This window comes from Sphaerodactylus townsendi, linkage group LG06, assembly GCF_021028975.2.
Source record: "Sphaerodactylus townsendi isolate TG3544 linkage group LG06, MPM_Stown_v2.3, whole genome shotgun sequence".
NCBI classification, from domain to species: Eukaryota; Metazoa; Chordata; class Lepidosauria; order Squamata; family Sphaerodactylidae; genus Sphaerodactylus; species Sphaerodactylus townsendi.
The window spans coordinates 13657081-13679935 of record NC_059430.1 but is presented as its reverse complement, the minus strand read 5'-3'; the positions used below and the strand labels follow the sequence as shown (position 1 = coordinate 13679935).

The 22855-nt window shown below is 54.5% G+C and overlaps 1 protein-coding gene across 1 annotated transcript in view; it reads right to left on the bottom strand.

Moving 5' to 3' along the window:
• ST8SIA1 (ST8 alpha-N-acetyl-neuraminide alpha-2,8-sialyltransferase 1) overlaps positions 1–22855 on the bottom strand; it is a 76227-nt gene that overhangs the window by 30729 nt on the left and 22643 nt on the right. Inside the window, exon 3 of the mRNA XM_048499540.1 lies at positions 16164–16256. Within this exon, the coding sequence (XP_048355497.1) occupies positions 16164–16256 (93 nt within the window). The remainder of the gene's footprint in view (positions 1–16163; positions 16257–22855) is intronic.

The following is a 22855-nucleotide window of genomic DNA, read 5'->3' as shown; positions in this document are numbered from 1 at the left end:
TAGGGGATGGAACGGTGATTGGGCACAGGTGCTGGGTATTCTGAGGAAAGGGACGGAAAAGGATAAAAGGAGGAAGGAGGCCGTAGTGGGGGTTGGCTTGGAAAGAGCAGAGAGGAGAAGTTGGGCATTGCAGAGAGTGAGGAGGAGGAAAATAGAGGGTGGAAGACGCGGGGAGAGAGCAGAGAGAGGGGGGAATGCGGACAAACCCAGGACAAAGTATACTCAGAGGGGCAGGCAGAAGAGGGGGTGAGGAGGGCTCAGCGATAGGACCCGACATCACCAAATTCAGCAGGTTCTCACAGGTTCCCGAGAGTAGGTTACTAATTATTTGTGTGTGCCGAGAGGGGGTTACTAATTGGTGATTTTGCCACGTGATTTTTGCCTTAGTTACGCCCCTCCTCTCAGCAGTAGTGCGCAGAACTTGAAGCAGTCTAGCAGGAGGTGCAGGCGTGGCAGCCTGCGCCTGCGTGCATTTGTTTCCCGCCCAAGGACCGGAGCAGCAGCTGCGTCCTTTCCACAGCCCCGCCCAGCAATGCCCGGCCACGCCCCCATCATGCCCTGCCCAGCCCCATTGGCGCTACGCCACAGTTTGAATCCCACCCCCATGGGAACCTGTTACTAAAATTTTTGGATCCCACCAAATTCCATCCTGTGGGTCAAGAAGTTTAAACCCACCAGCTGCTCCCAGACAACCAGGAGTGAGGCCGGGTTTCAGACCTCCCGGGAAGGGCAAGGAGGGTTGGATCAGGCCCCGACTACAAGTATCAGGGAGCAGGCGCACCACCACACAGAAATATTGATATGACACAGAAATACTAATTTAAACAACAAAGCCAGCAATGTATTGTCGAAGGCTTTCACAGCCAGAATTACTGGTGTGTTGTGGCTTTTCCAGGTTGTATGGCCCTGTTCCAGTAGCATTTTCTCCTGACGTTTCAGAGGAAGATGCCAGCCACCGATGGAGGCAAAAACAGGAGAAAATGCTACTGGAACACGGCCATACAACCCGGGAAAGCCACAACACACTAAAGCCGGCAATCTTACAATGACCAGGAGCAACCTGAAAGTGGGGACAGACAAGCCGAGCAGTGGGCAGAGGGGCTCCTCCCCACATGTAAACAGACAAACACAAGGAGACTCCCCCTCTCAATTCCCTGCCACGTCCCAGCTGTCGTCTCTCCTGATCTCCTCTATCGCCTTCAGCTAGGGCTGTGCGAGCCCAGCCAGGCTCAGAGCCCCACCCCTTTACTCCCCCAGCATGGCGTGTTTCGGCTGATTGACTGGTTGAAAGATCGACGAGCCGGTGGATCGGCATCCCGTCCAGTTCTCGGGGCGGTGAGTCACCGTGATGGGGAGGCGGCATTGCGGTGGGGTGGAGAGATGGCAGATCGACAAGGCCGCTCATCCGGACCGGCCAGCGCAGCGCCGTCTCCTCTGTGGGAGTGGGCGTTGCTGCGGCCTCTCGCGGCTCCGCTACAAGTCCAGGCGCCGTGCTGGGGCTCGCACCCGGACACGAATCTACTCATCTCTGGGTATCATGACCGAAAGAGTAAAAATTCTACCTAACTATATTTTATTTATTTATTTATTTATTTATTTATTTATTTATTTATTTTTCAGATTTTTAGACTGCCCCATCCCCTAGGGGCTCTGGGCGGTGTACAACACGATAACCATTGTATACAGATAAAAGCAGTTAAAACCTTTAAAAGCAGCAGTAAATAAAGGACTAAAAAGAATAATTAAATTAATTTGTAAGATGGGAAAAAGATCCGACAATCCCTAATTTCACCCTCTTTTCAAGAGAGGGGAAGGGCAGCAAATCCGAGATGGCAAAGAGGCACAGATGCTTAAAGGCCACGCGGGGGGGGGGGGCACCATCAGCGGCTGAGAGTACACCTCAAAGGCCCGGCCCGGAACAGCCTCCGTCTTACAGAGCCCTACTTGAATTCTGTAAGGTCCCACTTGCGGGGTTCCGGGACAGCTGGTGGAAGAAGCGTTCCACACCAGGCTGGAGAGCCAGGGCTGTAAAGGCCCTGGCCAGCGGTCTGATCACCAGGCTCAGCCGTATCATCGAGGGGCCAGGGACCACCAGTAAATTGGCCTCTGCTGAACGAAGAGGCTGTATTGGGACATGTGGGGTGAGGCGGTCCCGAAGATACGAAGATATCCTATATGATTTTATAAACCTCTACCATGTCCCCTTTTTAATCCACTTTAAAACGACCCCACTGTGGAGCAAAGAGTCCCAAGGAAAACCCTCCCTGCATAATGGGCCAAGATGCCTTTTTTTCTTTTATAAAATAAAAGCCAAGACAATTCATTCCTTGATCTCTTTCCTTCTTATGCGGTTTTCAAGGGCGGGGAGTGTCCCTGTGAATGAACTCTTTTATGGACGTTTGGAGATGCCTGCCTAAATAAATACGAGCAGCACAAGGCCGTTATTATGAATATAGCGGGCCCACTGTTAGACATGAATGTCAAAGGGTACAACTGGTTATTTGGTTAAGGAAGAAAAAAACATGAATGCTAGCCTTATATCAACATTGCACTATTTTTGTTGGACTTAGGGCAAGTCCACAGAGTTCTCGAAAGTTTGAGATGCCCGGGCCATCTAGGTCAGAGCCCACTGACATGTCTAATTCAAGACTTACCTGACACTGTATGACAAAACAGATCTTGATCACCTCTTAAGAATAGCAGGTTCTACCCTGCAATTTGTGGAGTCGATATTTGTTTTCTCTTGCTTGTTGAATTGCTAGATGACGTCTACGTTTATGTTCACTTAACTGCACTTTAGCATGCAAACGCTCGCATTAAATTGCACCTTGTATTCTGTTGGTTTCAGTTTTTAATTGTGCCTCCACGTAGCAGGTTTTCTCTCCTTTTGTATAAGCTTGGTTTACTGCTACGCTTTTCTTGTCACTTAATCGTTTTTTGAGTTTGCCATGGAAGTGACATCACGCTTTTGGCCTGAGGGTGATTTTTTTTTTAAAAAATCTCACTGCTGCTTTGGTTTATCTGTCAACATTGCTGTCAAGAAACATATCTAGGCTGGCCTTGCTTCTGAGTAAACCCTCCTAAGGTCGTGATTCACCCATTCGAAGCATTGCATGGTTGCTTCACCAAGCTTACTCCCGAGTAACCCGCGCCTTGGAGCAAACCGTTTTTTCTAAACTAAAACCTCAGAATTCAGGTTAAATTGCCATGTAGGCACTTTGCGATAAATAAGTGGGTTTTGGGTTGCAGTTTGGGCACTCGGTCTTGAAAAGGCTCACCATCACTGCAGTAGGGTTTTCAAGGTGAGAGACATTCCTTCCTTCCTTCCTTCCTTCCTTCCTTCCTTCCTTCCTTCCTTCCTTCCTTCCTTCCTTCCTTCCTTCCTGCCTTCCTGCCTTCCTGCCTTCCTGCCTTCCTGCCTGCCTTCCTGCCTTCCTGCCTTCCTTCTTCTTCCTTTCCTTCTTTGGCCTTAGATTGGGCACCTGTGTATATATGTGTTTACATAATCTGGTTGCTTTAATTTATTTATTAATTGCTGCTGAGTTTCTACTTTACCATTTTTTGATACACCATATACAAAAAAAGCACTGATTTTGATGGTAATGCTTCCTCCAAATTTTGCTACCAGACTTAGGGGGGAAAAGACAACTGCAGCTACATTCTAAGTGAGGAGAATTCATGTCAGTGACTGGAATTTTTGAAAGAAAACAGTGTGCTCACAAGATTGGCTAATGCCCCGAGGGGAAAGTTGTGCTTCAGGAAAGCAAAATCCCATCAACCCCTTACGTATAAGTAAAACTAGAAGATAAGTGAGGTATCAGATACTTGCTCTTCTGGGAAACAGGGATCTTTATGGTCAAACCAAACATGTCAATTATACATTGAAGCCAGATGCAATTTTAAAACATGCAGATATGACACGGGGCAAATGCATTCCTCAGAAGGCTGAACATGATATTTTTGGAAAAGCACATTGTAGAAGGTGTAGGATTGCTGGAAAAGCGAATTGTAGCATTGTGGTAACGTGCTCACGAAAAGCACTTTGTCACTGAACAATCTCCACAGAAAATCTACCATAATATACCCGCTCTGGAATTCATCTGCACAAAATGAGATCAGAGATCATGGGAAATGGACTGGAAAGGAAACTGACACACAAACACGGCCTGAACAAGCACAGACGGTTAACTAAAAGCTTCTCTCAAATTACTGAATTATAGCCCTCTGAAACAATCCGTGTAGGAAACATAGGAGACCTGGTAAGAAAAAAGAATGTTAAGTATAGACAGAGGAGGAGGAGGAGAAGGAGAAGGAGATGGAGAAGGAGAAGGAGAAGGAGAAGGAGGAGGAGGAGGAGGAGGAGGAGGAGGAGGAGGAGGAGGAGAAGAAGAAGAAGAAGAAGAAGAAGAAGAAGAAGAAGAAGAAGAAGAAGAAGAAGAAGAAGAAGAAGAAGAAGAAGAAGAAGAAGAAGAAGAAGAAGAAGAAGAAGAAGAAGAAGAAGAAGAAGAAGAGAGGAGGAGGAGGAGTTTGGATTTATATCCCACCTTTCTCTCCTGTAAGGAGACTCAAGGTGGCTTACAAACTTCTATCCCCTTCTCTCCCCACAACATACACCTCTTGTAAGGTAGGTGGGGCTGAGAGGCTTCTGAAGAACTGTGACCAGTCCAAGGTCACCCAGCTGGCATGTGTTGGAGTGCACAAGCTACTCTGGTTCACCAGATACGCCTCCGCAGCTCAAGTGGCAGAGCAGGGAATCAAGCCCGGTTCTCCAGATTAGAGTGCACCTGGCTTACAAGTTCCTTTCCCTTCCTCTTAACGGTTACTTGTGCAAACTGCACCTGGGAATAAAGGCAAGCAAGTGAGACACGTGGTAGCATTGCCAGACCAAGAGGTGCAGTGTTTCCTCCTTTTTTGGATTTATTTGTTAAATTATTTCCAAGTCACTTCTTGCATCATTCCTTGGAATTAGTTCTGTAATTGCTTTCGGCACGCAGCGTTCAGTTGTTTAGCAGAACCTGTGTATTTTTTTATCTCTTTAGAAATCTCATCTTGAGTCTGGGGAAGGGACGCTGAACAAGTCAGAATCTAGAGCGGATCGTGGGCTCGAGTTTATGTTGAGACACTACTGAAGATAACATGGGTTGCACAGCATCACTCAAAACAAACCCTTGAACGCTGGGCTTCGTTTTTGTTTGGACTGGAATGTCCTTGTTTAAATAATCCGTTGGAAAAAGAACATTAGCACTGCGTGGCTATCTTAACAATTATAAATATCTTTGAACTCGCTTCGAACGGAAGGTTTTCATTAACGGTGGGAGTTACCGCACAGACTGAATTGTCAGTTTTCAGTTGTATTTCTGCATTTTGTGCGTTTTCTTGTTATGCCTTCTCAGTATTGATCTTCTATGCTTTAAATCAAGCTAGTGGTATTTTCCTGGATGTAATACTCCTCGGAGAAGGTGTGCTTTCTGGTTTATATTATCTTACTTGGCCACCGTCCCTTTGTTGTGCGACTTGCCTCTGGGCATACAGAGAATTACTGGGGGAGCAGAGGGAGGAAGTGGTTGTGAATTTCCTCAGCCCCGCCTACCTCACAAGGTGGCTTTTTTTGCACAAACCTTTTAAAATGTTTTGAGGCAGGAAATAAAATGTTTTCCCCATGGAGTTCCACATTGCTTTTACTCCCCAAACGTTTTATTTGCAGCCTCGGTGTTTTAAACGAATGTCCTTTTCAGACTATTCTTTGGTTGAAATGTTTTGAAAACATCTTCAGTTGCCTGTGCGATCTCCTGAACACGTTTCCCGCACCTCTGTGCTGTCCCAGGTCTTTTTCATCAGCACCATTATCTGAACTCACTCCATTCCCCATGACTGTTTATTTTTTATCATTCCTGGTTTTTTATTTTGGGAGCAGTTAATCTTTGAAGCTTTGGCTCCTTCTGCACATGCAGAAGAATGCACTTTCAAACTGCTTTCAGTACTCTTTGAAGCTGTGCGGAATGGCAAAATCCACTTGCAAACAGTTGTGAAAGTGGTTTGAAAACGCATTATTTTGCGTGTGCGGAAGGGGCCTTTGAGTATACGAGGCACAGAGACTCGCAGCACGAAGCTGTAGAGGACTGGAGCATTGATTTAACATTTAGCTCAAAAAAAGGGGGGGGGTCGTGCAATGGCAACCAAGAATTATTTCGAGGGGTTTAGTGTAGACATACATTGTGGTAAAGGAGGGGCTTGAAAACGTTTCTGAAATGTTTTCGATGATTTGTGGAGAAAGGGCCAGTGTCTGTTGTGGGGGAGAGGGAGGGAAGGAGTTTGTAAGCCTCTTTGAGACACCTTACATTGGAGAAAAATGGGGTACAAATCCAAACTCTTCTTCTAGTTTCTGGAAGAACCTGTACATACGGGTGGACAGCAAGAGCTTCATAATACTACTGCCTCTTTGCAAGGATGCTAAGACCAGCGGGGAAGTGATGTGAAGTCACTGCACAGCTGTAACCAGAGGCGTATCTTCCTAGGGACAAGGGGTACCCCTTGTCCCCGGGCGCCACTCTTCTGGTCACGTGGGGGGCGCAAAATCGGCCCCCCACATGACCAGGAAGTCCTACTGCCTCGTCATTTTCGCATGCTTCGATCTGTACGTGTTGGTCGAGGCACGCAAAAACAACGAGGCAGCAGGACTTCCTGCTGCCTCCAAGCACCCTCAACCCCACCCTGGACTCCCCCCTCCCTTCCCCTCCTGCCGGCTGGGCTCCCAGCTGGCAGCCTGCAGTGTCTTCTGACCTCCCCTCTGGGCAGGCCAGAAGAGACTGCAGTCCCAGCCTTGGAGACCTGCTTTTATAAGCATTGAGGCCGGGGGTGGGGCTTGGGGAGCAGGAAGTCCCACCCCTTCCTGCTCCCAAGCCCCACCCCCCGGCCTCAGTGCTTATAAAAGCAGGTCTCTGAGGCCGGGACTGCAATCTCCTCTGGCCTGCCCAGAGGGGAGTTCAGAAGAGACTGCAGGCTGGGAGCCCAGCCGGCAGGGGGAGCCTTGGGGTGGAGGTGGGCACCCTAGACCTTGCCCATGTCCATGGTGACATGGGCGGGGTCGAGGGCAGTGGGGGGTGGAGCCTGGGGCATCAGGGGCGGAGCTGGGTAGTGGGGAGGCAGAGCCTGGGGGGCATCCTGGAGACAATTTGTCTCCGGGCGCCATTTACCCCGGTACGCCTCTGGCTGTAACTCTGGGCTAGTTCCCTCTCCACAGTCTCCCTAGCGCTCAGCTTGTGTTTCTTCTCCCCAACGGCCAACCTTGACACTAGTGGGGCTCTTCCTGTCTTGTGATTTCCTGTCCCACATTTCCACATGGCGTTTGAATGTGAGTGCTGACTCTGGCAAGGCCAAAGACCACTGGTCTAATGTTAGGGTCGCCAACTCCAGGTTTATTTTATTTATTTATTTTATTCTTGAATTTGTACTCGGCCTTCCCTGAGGGGCTTAGGGAGGCAACAACATCATAAAACAATCACAATAAAAAACATAATACATATTAAAACAGTTAAATAGTAAAGATTAAAATACATAGCTCCAGAGGGCAACTTACTAAAATCCAACATGTTCTCCACCCGCACCCCCCAGGAGGCCCAAAAGAAGATGGTAGCCCAGCTGGCCATCAGGGAAAGCCTGGCGGAACAGCTCCATCTTGGGTCGATTCCGCACTTGAGTTATCGACCTAAGTTCAAGCTGCGTTCAACCTAAGTGCTCCACACAATCACTGGGATCGACGTGGTTTTGTACCAGTTTCGCCCCGTGTAACGGTCAAATTTCCGACTCCGGTTGGGAACTACTACTTTTTCAGGGAACCACGCTCAAACTCAGCTCGATTCCAGTAAAGTGCGGAATCTCTGGTGCCAGGAGTCCCCCATTCAGCCAATCACAGCTGAGTGTTTCGGGCATGCGTACAGCTGGCCAATCAAAAAACGCCACCTTCGTCCCTCCATTCCTGTGGCAGTTTTTTTATAACATGTGTGGGGATAGACGGAACATGGCCATAGAACAGTAGCCAATTGGAACGGAGAGGCGAAGAGGCACAGGATGATTCCGCCCTCCGAGCTGGGATCAAGCTGGTTGCAGTGGGGAACAACAATGGCTTCGACCTAGGTCAGTACCCTTCTCAGGGAACTGGGTCGAACCTATTTTACTCATCTTCGGAATTGCGCTTACAGACCCTGCGGAAACCACTCGGGTCCTGCAGGGCCCTGATCTCAATTGGGAGCATATGCCATCAGGTAGGGGCCAGGACCGAGAAAGCCCCGACCCTTGTCGAGGCCAGCCAGATAATTTTCAGGACAGGTTGGGAATTTCCTGTAGTTCTGGGGATGGAGACTGGGGAAGGTGGTGTTTAGAGAGAGGAGGGACCCCACGGGCATAACACCGTAAAGCCCACCCCCACCAAAAGCAGCCATTTTCTCCATGGGAATTGATCTCTGTAGTCTGGAGATCAATTGTAATTCCGGGGGATCTCCAGGGCCCAACTGGAGCTTGGCAACCCTATCTAAGATACGGATTGTGCTCACAGCACCCCTATATTTGGTAGACCGCAAAATGCTCAGTTTATGAGGGAGGGCTGGCCTGTTTTCAGACAGAAGAAATCGTTAACACGTTTCATCCTTGATCGATTCGAAATGCAGCTCCTGCTGCGGAGCGTAATTTCATTCATAGGAAAAGCTTGCCAGCGCCGGGAGAAACAATAATTATTGAGCACAGAAAATAACAATCTGTCACAGTAGTACAATGGAGATGCCGGATCGGAAATTCTGAAACGGGTAAATCTTCCTGAATGACTTCGTGGCGAGAGAAAACATTTTAAAATGGGGTCACGCCTCTGCGCCGGATCGAAAATCCCCCGGTTAAATCTCTGGCAAGTGCAGTTTGCTTTTAAAAAAGGAAATTCAGGTAGCATGTGCTAGGCCGAGACGATGAACGATGCTGCTTCTTGAAGCAGACCAACACGTATCCATCAGAATGTGGCATGACATCATTTCCTGTTCCCTGTTGCCTTTCATAACAATTCTGAGGCTATGAGTAAAAGACTAGGCCAAGGTCAAAAAGAATTATGGCAGAGAGAGGTCCCGTCTGCCATTTCCTGCCCAAACCATTACAACACAGGGCAGGGACGTACCTGCCAGAGGGACAAGGGGTATCGCGTCCGGAGGAGCTGCCCAGCAGGTCACATGTGGGGGTGCAAAATCGCCCCCCACACACCAAAGACTGTTGGGGCCTGACGGTCACCCCTCAACTCAAGGGGCACTTCAGTGGGCTTGTGCCAGGCTGCCAGCCCGGCACCAGCTTCTGCCAGCCTCTGATAGAGGTGGGGGGTGCCAGCCTGCCACAGGCCCACTGGCCACCCCCCGAGTCAAGGGTAAGGTGACCAGATTGTCACCTTTGTAAACCGGGACCCGAGCGGTTGGGCGGAAAAGTGGGCGCGTGCGTGCATGCGAGCTCAGCCACAGAAGCGTGCTGCCTTCTGGGGCGCTCCCGTTTCCCGTCCTACCGGGGAGCGCCCCAGAAGGCAGTGCGCTCCTGCGGCCGTGTGCACGGGAGGCTGCCGCACTGCCTTCTGGGGCGCTCCCGGTTTCCTGCCCTACCGGGGAGCACCCCAAAAGGCAGTGCGCTCCTGTGGCCGCGTGCGCGGGAGGCTGCCGCACTGCCTTCTGGGGCGCTCCCAGTTTCCTGCCCTGCCGGGGAGCACCCCGAAAGGCAGTGCGCTCCTGCGGCCGCGTGCGCGGGAGGCTGCCGCACTGCCTTCTGGGGCGCTCCTGGTTTCCCGCCCTGTGACAGTAGGGAGCCAGCCCTGTGACAGGGTGGGAAACTGGGAAGCGCCCCAGAAGGCAGTGCGCTCCTGTGGCCACGTGCGCAGGAGGCTGCCGCATTGCCTTCTGGGGCGTGCCCCAGAAGGCAGTGCAGCAGCCTTCCAAAAATCGAGACGGTTCAAAAAACCCGCAGGACGTGGGACAAATTGTTTTAAGGCAGGACTGCCCTGCCAAAAGCGGGACGTCTGGTCACCATAGTCAAGGGAAACTTCAGCAGCTTTGTGGCAGGTTGCTGGGCCGTCCCCCTCCATCGGGCAGGGGCCATGCAGGGGGAGTGCGAGAGGCTGGGCAGGGGGGCGCTGGGGTGGGTGGGTGTGGGCACCTGGGGCCGGTGTTGTCCCTGGGCACCATTTCCCTTCGATAAGCTTCTGCCACACGGGCTCCCTACTGTCTTATTCTCTCACTGCAAAGGTAATGCATGAACTGGCCATGTGGCAGTTGGTGGTGGACAATGCCCATCAAGTGGCAGCTGACTTGTGGTGAGTCCACAGGATTTTCAAAGCAAGAGATGAACAAAGGGTCTTTTGCTGTTGCCTGTCTCTGCATGCTGTAACCAGCCCGACCTGTGGTGGCATGGAGGGGGAGGGTATAGTGTTTCTGCCTGAAGTGCTGTCCTGTCTGACCTGGCAGAACAGTGTCCTGAACAGAGCAGCATGTTTGAATTCATAAGAACATAAGAACTAGCCTGCTGGATCAGACTAGAGTCCATCTAGTCCAGCTCTCTGCTACTCGCAGTGGCCCACCAGGTGCCTTGGTGAGCTCACATGCAGGAGGTGAAAGCAACGGCCTTCTGCTGCTGCTGCTGCTGCTACTGCTGCTCCCGAGCTAAGGCATTTGCAATCTCAGATCAAGGAGGATCAAGATTGGGAGCCATAGATCGACTTCTCCTCCATAAATCTGTCGAAGCCCTTTTTAAAGCTATCCAGGTTAGTGGCCATCAGGTCTCCATCTTGGGACTGTGTCTGACCTTTTGGGCAAGACTGCCTAAACGACTTCCTCCCCCAACCTCATGACTTGTACGTACTCAGGAAACAGCACTCGAATATGAACAACAACATCCCTGGACAAACCAGTTCTCTTTTGTCTACATCTCTTAACCTTCTCAAGGGTCTTCCTCTGACTCACCCTCCTCATGACCATCTATGTGGTAACTCCCATTAAGGGTCATTATCTGTTTACTGTCCAACACCGACAAAATTCATCAAGATAATGGGTCAGCCATCAGGTCAAGAGTCTGACACTCAAGACCATTACCTCACCTGGAACAGCAGGACAAATCCTTTCTTTCAAAGCTTCCCTTTGCCCCAAGATACGTTTTTCGCTATAAAGGCATGCCTCATACCCCAGTTAGGTGTTCAATATTATTTACGCACTACCAAGCTGCTTGATAATATTGTTCCCTCAGTGCTGATCATCCAGAGACTAATGCTATCATTAGGTTTCTGTCTCCTGGATGTCCACTACAAGACTGGTAAATATAATCTTCAATGCCCCATCTCTTCTCTCTATATATATTCAAAACCTGTATTTCCCCTCTTAAGTTACATCCTAAGAAACCTTATATGTGTGGGTGTTTTACCCCCAGTAACTGAGTGATTGTAACTGGATTTGTATTTTATTCCATTATTCCATTTTCTTATTTTCTCAATGAAATCATAGAAAAAGAAATTTATTTTTCTCTTCTGATTTCTTATGATGAGCTGAAACCCATATACTCAGACCACACACTCACACACACACACACACACACACACACAAAGTTACCCAACGCTCCTTAAGCCACACTAAGCGAATTTTGCTTTACAGCTAATTTCCCCAATCAAAGAGGGTCGTTGCTTCCCCCACGGCATTGTTTCTTTTTAGTTTTTGTTTTGAGGGGGGTGTCTGTGAAGCTATTGATAGCTGAGTCAGAAATGAATTATTCCATTTCTGATCTGACATTCTAATAAAGGTGAAATTATGTTTTATTTCTTTATAAGTTAGATAGGAATAAGTTGTATTAGATAGAAAGTAGGAATTGCAGTTGTGTTTTCTGTTTGTATCTGTGTGGAACCTCCCTTGCTCAAGGCAGGAGTCCACCCCTGCTCCACCTGGGCACGTCCCTTTTCATGTGCTAAAACCAGGAATGAACGCCTGACAAAAGAGACCCCGGAAGAAGAGCCTCCATCTGCCTAATCCCAACAGCAGGCAGATAAGGGTGCTGTCGTCGTTAGGTTTCATTTCCTGACCCCAAGCACCCAAAGGACTCTTTTGTGTTTTTCCCGCCTGTGCCTACGTCATCGCCTCACACTGCTTCTGCCGCAAAATTCAAGAAGGGACTGCCGTACAGACTCTAATTGGTTGCTGTGTATCTGTAAATGAATGGTTGTAGGTGTCCTGTATTCCCGCGGATTCCCGGGCAGGAGAAAGTGTATAAAAGTTGTTGTAAAGCTGCTATGCAGCTGCAGTTGCCGTGGTGCGGAGGTGCTGACACGTAGGTCAGCATCTCAATAAACTCATTTTTATTTTTCACTATTCTCGCTGTGTTGGGTCCTGTTTCTGTTCCTCTGCGCTACTGAGAGCTGGTTGTTCTGGGAGAGTAAAAGTTATCCAGCGCGGTAACACTATGGTGACACAATTAGAGAAGCTGCAATATGCTCATATTTGTGTCGCCTGAGCTTCGCAGACATCCCCCTCAAAACAAAAAAAGAGGAAAAAACGACATATGCACAGGATTGCTAAGCAAAACAAACTTCATTCATCTGCTTTTTACAGCGAAACTGTGTGCAGATGGACTGCAAGAAGATGAAACCTCCATGGGGAATCTTCATGGGGAATCTGCTGCAGCACTCAAAATGGTGGGCGCCACTGCGAAACCGATAAGAGCTCCATGCAGCAGGCAGGAGAAAAGATCCACTTTGGCTGGCAATGCTTGTGTTCTCCCACACTTTGGGAACACAAAATGCCAAATCAGATGTTTTTATAACATCCTGAAGACGTTATATTTATGCTGTGCAGAATCCACCACTGAGGGAAAAGAAAGGAAGTAAAGGGATGGATAAAGGGGAGAAAAAGAGAGGGAGAAGGAAAGGGAGAAGGAAAAGAAAGGAAGAGGGGAAAGGGGGACAGGGGGATGCCAGGCAGTTGGCAAGACTGTACTGCTTCAACCGCAGGCCTTGTGGAACATCTCTGCCTCATAGGCCTTGTGGAACATCTCTGCCTCATAGGCCTTGTGGAACATCTCTGCCTCATAGGCCTTGTGAAACATCTCTGCCTCATAGGCCTTGTGAAACATCTCTGCCTCATAGGCCTTGTGGAACATCTCTGCCTCATAGGCCTTGTGGAACATCTCTGCCTCATAGGCCTTGTGGAACATCTCTGCCTCATAGGCCTTGTGGAACATCTCTGCCTCATAGGCCTTGTGAAACATCTCTGCCTCATAGGCCTTGTGGAACATCTCTGCCTCATAGGCCTTGTGGAACATCTCTGCCTCATAGGCCTTGTGAAACATCTCTGCCTCATAGGCCTTATGGAACATCTCTGCCTCATAGGCCTTGTGGAACATCTCTGCCTCATAGGCCTTGTGGAACATCTCTGCCACATAGGCCTTGTGGAACATCTCTGCCTCATAGGCCTTGTGAAACATCTCTGCCTCATAGGCCTTGTGGAACATCTCTGCCTCATAGGCCTTGTGGAACATCTCTGCTTCATAGGCCTTGTGGAACATCTCTGCCACATAGGCCTTGTGGAACATCTCTGCCTCATAGACCTTGTGGAACATCTCTGCCTCATAGGCCTTGTGGAACATCTCTGCCTCATAGGCCTTGTGGAACATCTCTGCCTCATAGGCCCTCCGCCTCATAGGCCCTGCATAGGTCCTGCACACCAACCGACATCATTTTTTGCCATCAAATCACAGCTAACTTCCAGAAACTGGAAACAGGTTGTCAGATTAACTCCAATAAATATAAATAATTTACAAAATTTGTATCCCCACCTTCCTACCCCATGAGGACTTTCAAGGTAGCAGATCAGAGGGATCCTTGATCCAGTCGAGCACTGGCAGTAATGATTATTATTTTCTGGGTAACCAAAGCTGAGGAATGAACAGCTAATCACCTCTTTATTTTTTGAAAAGGTTGTATTTCCACATTAGGTGCGACACCAAAGCTTTAGAACCATCACAGGCCCCATGTGAAGACGCCCCTTTGTAATGCTGTCACGCTGCGAAAGTGAACATAATACAACTCGTTTTTTAAAAAATCTGTCGAAAGCTTGTGTTGCTATCATAATTCCATTACTAGCGCACTCAGTAAAATCATGTTTACCACTGAAATGAATGTGACTTACTGTGGGTGTTTGGCAACTCAACTTCAAGAAACGAGGGAATAAGGGAGACAGATTTTACACAAAGAAATGCACGGCGATATGATGGAGGAAAACATTCTCGACGTCGGAGATGTGACAGATTTTTTTAAAATCTAATTTAGTTGCTGCTAAATATAATAAGATGCCAAAGCGAAAAACGAGCTCAAAAATAATCTACAGTTCAGCACCAGTTAATCAGATATTATTTTCCTCTCTGTCAGTTGGCAAGCCGAAATTTGAAATGAGAAAACAAAGGAGGAGAGGGAGACAGACGGAGGGAAAGCATTTCCCCAGCTCCAAGCTGCCAAAGAAATTAAACGCGTGAGACAAGTGGGAATGCAAATCAGGACATATGGATGACAGTGATTTTCGCCTCGAGGCAAATGTTTTGCATTTGCCAGGATCCACAGGAAGCCTCACCGTCTGTGCGACAATACCTGTGGAGGCTGTAGAGCAGAGGAAGAATAGGACAGAAATGTGTAAATGGCTCATGGAACTCACTGCCACAAGACACAGCACAGGGTCCATACTCTAGGAGCCCTTGTAAGCCAAGTTAAAACTGTCTAAGTTCACTGTCTTCAGTAGATGGCTACAATGTCACTCCACAGGCTTCATGTGGAGGAACGGGGAACCAAACCTGGTTCAGCAGATTAGAGTCTAACGCTGATGTAGGGGAGTGGGTAAATCTCCAGGTTAGAGTCAGCCACTTACGTGTATTACTAGGGAAACCAATCTGGTTTTCCAGATTAGAGTCTGTGCTTATTTGCAGGAATAGGGAAACAAACTCGCTTCACCAGATTGGAAGAAGAGTTTGGATTTATATCCATTTTTCTCTCCTGTAACAAGACTCAAGGTGGCTTACATGCTCCTTTCCCTTCCTCTCCCCACAACAGACACCTTGTGAGGCAGGTGGGGCTGAGAGAGTTCCAAAGAACTGTGACTGACCCAAGGTCAGGAATGTAGGAGTGCGGATACACATCTGGTTCACCAGTTAAGCCTCTGCCACTCAGGTGGAGGAGTGGGGAATCAAACCCGGTTCTCCAGATTAGAATCCACCTGCTCTTAACCACGACACCACGCTGGCTCTCAGAGTCTGCTGCTCAGGTGCAGGAGGGGGAAAACAAATTCAGTTCTTCAGACCAGACTCCACCGTTCTTAATCGCTAAACCATGCTGAAAGACCACCAAGACCCCAGAGAGCCACTGCCAACCTGAGTAGGCAACATTGACTTTAACAGATCAAAGGTCTAATGCACTCCAATGCAACTTCATGAGTTCAGGGTAAAAACTGCCTTCCCCAATTAGATCTACACCCATTGCAACTGAGAGCCGCCCTCTCTGCAAATTCCTGTGGCCCATCACTAGCACCATCAAGAGACGAGGACAGCAGACATATAAACTGCTCTCCGTCAAGCCTCGATACAGCTCAGATGAAAATCCCTTCCCCTAAGAACATGGGGGTTTACATTTTAATTGCCATTTGTGCTGCGCGCCTTTTTGATTCCCCCAGAGCCGCCACAAAGCACAGGATTAAAATATGTTAAACAAGCACAAACTGAACGCTGAAACATGGCTGCATTACAGCGGAACTTGCCCCACTGTCTTTGGAGATGAAAGCGCTAAAAATAAAATGGCTCTCTCTTATTAAAAAGGAAACGCCGAGACTCGCGGGGAAGAAGATTCGGCGGGTCCCCTGGGCTTCTGCAGGAATGCAGAGTATCGCCCCAATTCTATCTTCCATAAATGTGTCCCTATTCTGCCCAACACTCGACTGCAGACTAGCTGCTGAAATGTGGTCCAGCGTCCCTAAGATTTACCCATTGTTGTTGACTTTAGCCTGATTTGCCAGTCCAGGGCTGCCTGCTGAGGATCTAAATCTTGCCATTCCAACATCATGCCTATAAACAAAGGCACTATTTTCCAGCCCCTGCCAAGCCGGTCCATTTCAAAAGAAACCGTCTCCGCTCCTTACCTTTTCTGAATTATGCTGGGGTTTGCTGTGACCAGCTGAGTCTTGGACCCAACGTCCCTGGTGTATTGACTGGAGAGAGGCGGTAGGTTGCACCTGAAAGAAACAGAACCGTGCAAGCAGTTTTAACATCTTCGTGTTCAGATCGGGCACAGGATTTTTTTTCAAAGACCAGAAAATTTCCTACTAGTGCACGAGTATTCGCAAAAGCTCCTTTTCCCACCCACACAGCGAGACTCTCTAGTGCAAGACTGAAATAGGGACATACGGAATAAGGTCTTCTTGGTGGTGACTGAGAGTGCAGAATTCTCTACCACGCATGGAGAATCTGACACCATCTATCTTGGGATTTTTTATCAATCAGTGTGATTTTGGTGCATCAGATAGGACCAAGGATATTCTGGTTCGATTCAGCCAAGAAGTTCATTGGGTTAATTCAGGCCCGTAGTTTTCTTCCAGCTAATGTCCCTCACAGGAGTCAAGAAGCAATCCCTTAAAAACAAATAGAATCTCTCTCTCTCTCTCTCTCTCTCTCTCTCTCTCTCTCTCTCTCTCTCTCTCTCTCTCTCTCTGGCCGTTTCCCCACTTTTAAAATGAAGTCCGTTTCGTCTGGTCCAGGACCTTTTAAGCGCAAGGGTCGTGTTCCCCGGGCTTCCCCACTGCCCTGCGCCCTGAGCGGGGTCATCAAAAGGCACCATTTTGAGCAGTGCCAACATGACCCGCGCTGAGGGGGCGCAAGAGCAGCAGAGTCGGGGCGGTTGTGTTGTCACCGCCCCTGTAGTGGGGAGTGCAGTTGGACCCCCACACTACTCGGCGAGAGTAGCGCACAGCAAACGGTGAGTGGGGAAAGGGCCTCTCTCTCTCTCTCTCTCTCTCTCTCTCTCTCTCCTTATTTCCTAACTATCACTGAAGTCCCTGAGCGGGGTTCAGTCATAAAGCAAGTAAAATTATCTTAAAACCTTATTAAAACCTACTTTTAAACACATCCCTACCCTCCATAGTAACCCTCCTAAAAGTACATAATTATCCCTCTCCCATAATGCCCCCCCCAAAAAAAAACCCCTCAAAAATTGAGCCGCAGTTGTACCAATAGAATGCCAGTAAGATGATAGCAGGTACTGAATAAAAATGGAAGAATAGGGGAGGGGGGCAGAGGGGAAGACACTACCCAAGATGGGAAGACACTGCCCATATGTCTGGGTACAGATGGTGGTCTTGGCCAGGGGCGTAAACTCTTGTAGCATTGGCAGCTGGTGGACCTCTGGGGGAAGGGGGTTTTCCAAAGTGCCAGGGCCATTGCAGGGAAGGCTCTCCGGGTGGCCCCCACCCCCCAAATCTCAGAAGGTGATGGAGCCCCCAGGAAGCATAATTTAAAACTGGCCTTCAAATGCTGTTATTTAAAGGACGCAACCAACAATATTTAAAGAATGCAACCAACAAGCCTAGTCTCTGCTGCTCCAGAGACTAGGACCCAGAGTAATGGGTTCAAGGGGAGACTCCACCTAAATATCAGGAAAAACTTCCAGACAGTCAGGGCTGTTCAACAGTGGAATGCACTACCTCGGAGTGTGGCAGAGTCTCCATCTTTGGAGGTTTTTAAAGCAGAGTCTGGATGGCCATCTGTCAGGAGTGCTTTGATTGTGTGTTTCTGCACTGCAGGGGGCTGGACTTGGTGGCCCTTGGGGTCTCTTCCAACTCTATGATTCTATGATAATAAAAGTTCTCCCTGTTATGAAATCGCCACCTGTAGGACTGAAGTCTGGGAAGACACCAACCGAGCAGGCAGACGGTAGCTCAGCAAGAAATCAGATGCTTCACTGAAACCCCGTTGCTTCTCAATCTACCCTGCTGACTGCTTGCCTGCATTTGAACAGTACCAAACCCCAGTTGACCTTTCATGATGCTCTTGGCACTGAAGTGGAAATTGGCCTATACAAACTCCATTTATAGACTGGAGTCACCCACAAAAGGACATTGGGGAGGGGGGGAGGAAGATGCCGGTTGAAGCATAGCCATAAAGAGAGGCTTAACATAATTACTGACCTACCTGACCCTTCCTGCTTCCTAATAACACCTGGTGAGTGCCAGAGGACCCCTGGTCTAGACAGAGGCTTGAGTAGCTTGGTTGCTAAGTAACTCCAGAAAAGGAACTGTGATTTCACAAGATACAGTGAGATCTCAGCCAGCATTCTCTGTTCGACGGGAATTCATTGCTTAATTTTTTTAACACACAGTTTGTATTTTCCTTGTTTTTACCTGGAGATATCCATTTCCCAGGCTGTAGAAACTTGCCCCTTCTCTGCACATGGCTTCATTATGCAGATTTATTCAGCCACATTCTGTGCCCATATACAGAATTATATATTATTTAGTCATTGTGTTCAATAGCCTCAGATGGACCTATCGGCTATGGCTCAGTCAAGTCTTTTTTAAAATCGTCAAAGCTAGTTGCCCTCACTATATCAAGTGGCAGTGAATTCCTGGGTTTAATTATGAAGTGAAGGAAGAAGGTGGGGTTTTTTGGGGGGGGTCAATCCTGAATTGTGGCGCCTCCCCTGGTCGCCCGTCCCCCTGGGGCGAGTGTGCTGTCCCACCTTCCCTAACCTGGGGGGTGTCCTCCCCAGTCGATGTTTTAAATAGTCTCGCCCACAGGGCGCCTCAGTTTCGGGCGTACCCTGACACCCTTCCTGCACCTTTCTCTCCACTCTGTTACTTGACTGAACGGGGGTTGGTCCGCCTACCCGGATTCCCACCACTCCCCCTCTCCTCTATTGCCTTCAGCTGGGGCTGGGCGAGCCTGGCCAGGCTCAGAGCCCCGCCCCTTCACTCCCCCGGCATGGCGTGTTTTGGCTGATTGACTGGTCGAAGGATCGACAAGCCGGTGGATCGGCATCCCGTCCAGTTCTCGAGGCGGTGAGTCGCCGTGATGGGGAGGCGGCGTTGCGGTGGGTGGAGAGGTGGCGGATCGACGAGGCCACTCAACCGGGCCGGCCAGCGCAACGCTGTCTCCTCTCTGGGAGTTGGCGTTGCTGTGGCCTCTTGCGGCTCCGCTACAAGTCTGGGCGCCGCACTGGGGCCTGCACCCGGACACGAATCTACTCATCTCTGGGTACCCTGGAACCATGACCAAAAGAGTAAAAATTCTACCTAACTGTATCCTGTATGATTTTATAAACCTCTACCATGTCCCCTTTTTATCCACTTTAAAACCCTCAAGGCACAAAGCCTTCAAAGTATGTTGCACTGAGCCAGTGGTGGGATTCACATAATTTAACAACTGGTTGTTAACAAGCACCATTTTAACAACCGGTTCTGCCGAAGCGGCGCAAACCCTGCTGAATCCCACCACTGCACTGAGCTAAATTCCCTGTTCCCCAAGGAAAGAATTGCAAAATGCAATGTACAAATTCACGATTTAGCCAGGATTCGAGCTACGGCATCAACCCCACCCCGTCCCCCCCACTTCAGCCTATGTTGGCACCCACATCTGAAGCAGAAAAGGGGAAACTCCAGCTTTTGCAGGCTCAGCAAACACCCTATTGCAGTGATTCCCAACCAGGGTTCCGTGGTACCCTGGGGTGCCATGAGCATGTCCCAGAGGTATCATGACAATGCTACCGCCTGCCCCCCCCCACCGGAATCAAATGGATTTTGAAGGGGGAGGTTGGAAGCCTCATGGGCTCCCTTTAAACAACTTTGAAAAACAGCATTGTTTTATTTGCCTAAATTTGCCGTGGATGGGGGGGGGGAGTAGATTTAAAGGGAGGCCTCCCTTTAAATCCCCCTAATTCAGTGGTGGCGAACCTTTGGCACTCCAGATGTTATGGACTACAATTCCCATCAGCCCCCACCAGCATGGCCAATTGGCCATGCTGTCCCACCCCCCCCCCCCCCCCCCCCCCCCCCCCCCCACCCCCCCCCCCCCCCACCCCCCCCCCCCCCCACCCCCCCCCCCCCCCACCCCCCCCCCCCCCCACCCCCCCCCCCCCCCACCCCCCCCCCCCCCCACCCCCCCCCCCCCCCACCCCCCCCCCCCCCCACCCCCCCCCCCCCCCACCCCCCCCCCCCCCCACCCCCCCCCCCCCCCACCCCCCCCCCCCCCCACCCCCCCCCCCCCCCACCCCCCCCCCCCCCCACCCCCCCCCCCCCCCACCCCCCCCCCCCCCCACCCCCCCCCCCCCCCACCCCCCCCCCCCCCCACCCCCCCCCCCCCCCACCCCCCCCCCCCCCCACCCCCCCCCCCCCCCACCCCCCCCCCCCCCCACCCCCCCCCCCCCCCACCCCCCCCCCCCCCCACCCCCCCCCCCCCCCACCCCCCCCCCCCCCCACCCCCCCCCCCCCCCACCCCCCCCCCCCCCCACCCCCCCCCCCCCCCACCCCCCCCCCCCCCCACCCCCCCCCCCCCCCACCCCCCCCCCCCCCCACCCCCCCCCCCCCCCACCCCCCCCCCCCCCCACCCCCCCCCCCCCCCACCCCCCCCCCCCCCCACCCCCCCCCCCCCCCACCCCCCCCCCCCCCCACCCCCCCCCCCCCCCACCCCCCCCCCCCCCCACCCCCCCCCCCCCCCACCCCCCCCCCCCCCCACCCCCCCCCCCCCCCACCCCCCCCCCCCCCCACCCCCCCCCCCCCCCACCCCCCCCCCCCCCCACCCCCCCCCCCCCCCACCCCCCCCCCCCCCCACCCCCCCCCCCCCCCACCCCCCCCCCCCCCCACCCCCCCCCCCCCCCACCCCCCCCCCCCCCCACCCCCCCCCCCCCCCACCCCCCCCCCCCCCCACCCCCCCCCCCCCCCACCCCCCCCCCCCCCCACCCCCCCCCCCCCCCACCCCCCCCCCCCCCCACCCCCCCCCCCCCCCACCCCCCCCCCCCCCCACCCCCCCCCCCCCCCACCCCCCCCCCCCCCCACCCCCCCCCCCCCCCACCCCCCCCCCCCCCCACCCCCCCCCCCCCCCACCCCCCCCCCCCCCCACCCCCCCCCCCCCCCACCCCCCCCCCCCCCCACCCCCCCCCCCCCCCACCCCCCCCCCCCCCCACCCCCCCCCCCCCCCACCCCCCCCCCCCCCCACCCCCCCCCCCCCCCACCCCCCCCCCCCCCCACCCCCCCCCCCCCCCACCCCCCCCCCCCCCCACCCCCCCCCCCCCCCACCCCCCCCCCCCCCCACCCCCCCCCCCCCCCACCCCCCCCCCCCCCCACCCCCCCCCCCCCCCACCCCCCCCCCCCCCCACCCCCCCCCCCCCCCACCCCCCCCCCCCCCCACCCCCCCCCCCCCCCACCCCCCCCCCCCCCCACCCCCCCCCCCCCCCACCCCCCCCCCCCCCCACCCCCCCCCCCCCCCACCCCCCCCCCCCCCCACCCCCCCCCCCCCCCACCCCCCCCCCCCCCCACCCCCCCCCCCCCCCACCCCCCCCCCCCCCCACCCCCCCCCCCCCCCACCCCCCCCCCCCCCCACCCCCCCCCCCCCCCACCCCCCCCCCCCCCCACCCCCCCCCCCCCCCACCCCCCCCCCCCCCCACCCCCCCCCCCCCCCACCCCCCCCCCCCCCCACCCCCCCCCCCCCCCACCCCCCCCCCCCCCCACCCCCCCCCCCCCCCACCCCCCCCCCCCCCCACCCCCCCCCCCCCCCACCCCCCCCCCCCCCCACCCCCCCCCCCCCCCACCCCCCCCCCCCCCCACCCCCCCCCCCCCCCACCCCCCCCCCCCCCCACCCCCCCCCCCCCCCACCCCCCCCCCCCCCCACCCCCCCCCCCCCCCACCCCCCCCCCCCCCCACCCCCCCCCCCCCCCACCCCCCCCCCCCCCCACCCCCCCCCCCCCCCACCCCCCCCCCCCCCCACCCCCCCCCCCCCCCACCCCCCCCCCCCCCCACCCCCCCCCCCCCCCACCCCCCCCCCCCCCCACCCCCCCCCCCCCCCACCCCCCCCCCCCCCCACCCCCCCCCCCCCCCACCCCCCCCCCCCCCCACCCCCCCCCCCCCCCACCCCCCCCCCCCCCCACCCCCCCCCCCCCCCACCCCCCCCCCCCCCCACCCCCCCCCCCCCCCACCCCCCCCCCCCCCCACCCCCCCCCCCCCCCACCCCCCCCCCCCCCCACCCCCCCCCCCCCCCACCCCCCCCCCCCCCCACCCCCCCCCCCCCCCACCCCCCCCCCCCCCCACCCCCCCCCCCCCCCACCCCCCCCCCCCCCCACCCCCCCCCCCCCCCACCCCCCCCCCCCCCCACCCCCCCCCCCCCCCACCCCCCCCCCCCCCCACCCCCCCCCCCCCCCACCCCCCCCCCCCCCCACCCCCCCCCCCCCCCACCCCCCCCCCCCCCCACCCCCCCCCCCCCCCACCCCCCCCCCCCCCCACCCCCCCCCCCCCCCACCCCCCCCCCCCCCCACCCCCCCCCCCCCCCACCCCCCCCCCCCCCCACCCCCCCCCCCCCCCACCCCCCCCCCCCCCCACCCCCCCCCCCCCCCACCCCCCCCCCCCCCCACCCCCCCCCCCCCCCACCCCCCCCCCCCCCCACCCCCCCCCCCCCCCACCCCCCCCCCCCCCCACCCCCCCCCCCCCCCACCCCCCCCCCCCCCCACCCCCCCCCCCCCCCACCCCCCCCCCCCCCCACCCCCCCCCCCCCCCACCCCCCCCCCCCCCCACCCCCCCCCCCCCCCACCCCCCCCCCCCCCCACCCCCCCCCCCCCCCACCCCCCCCCCCCCCC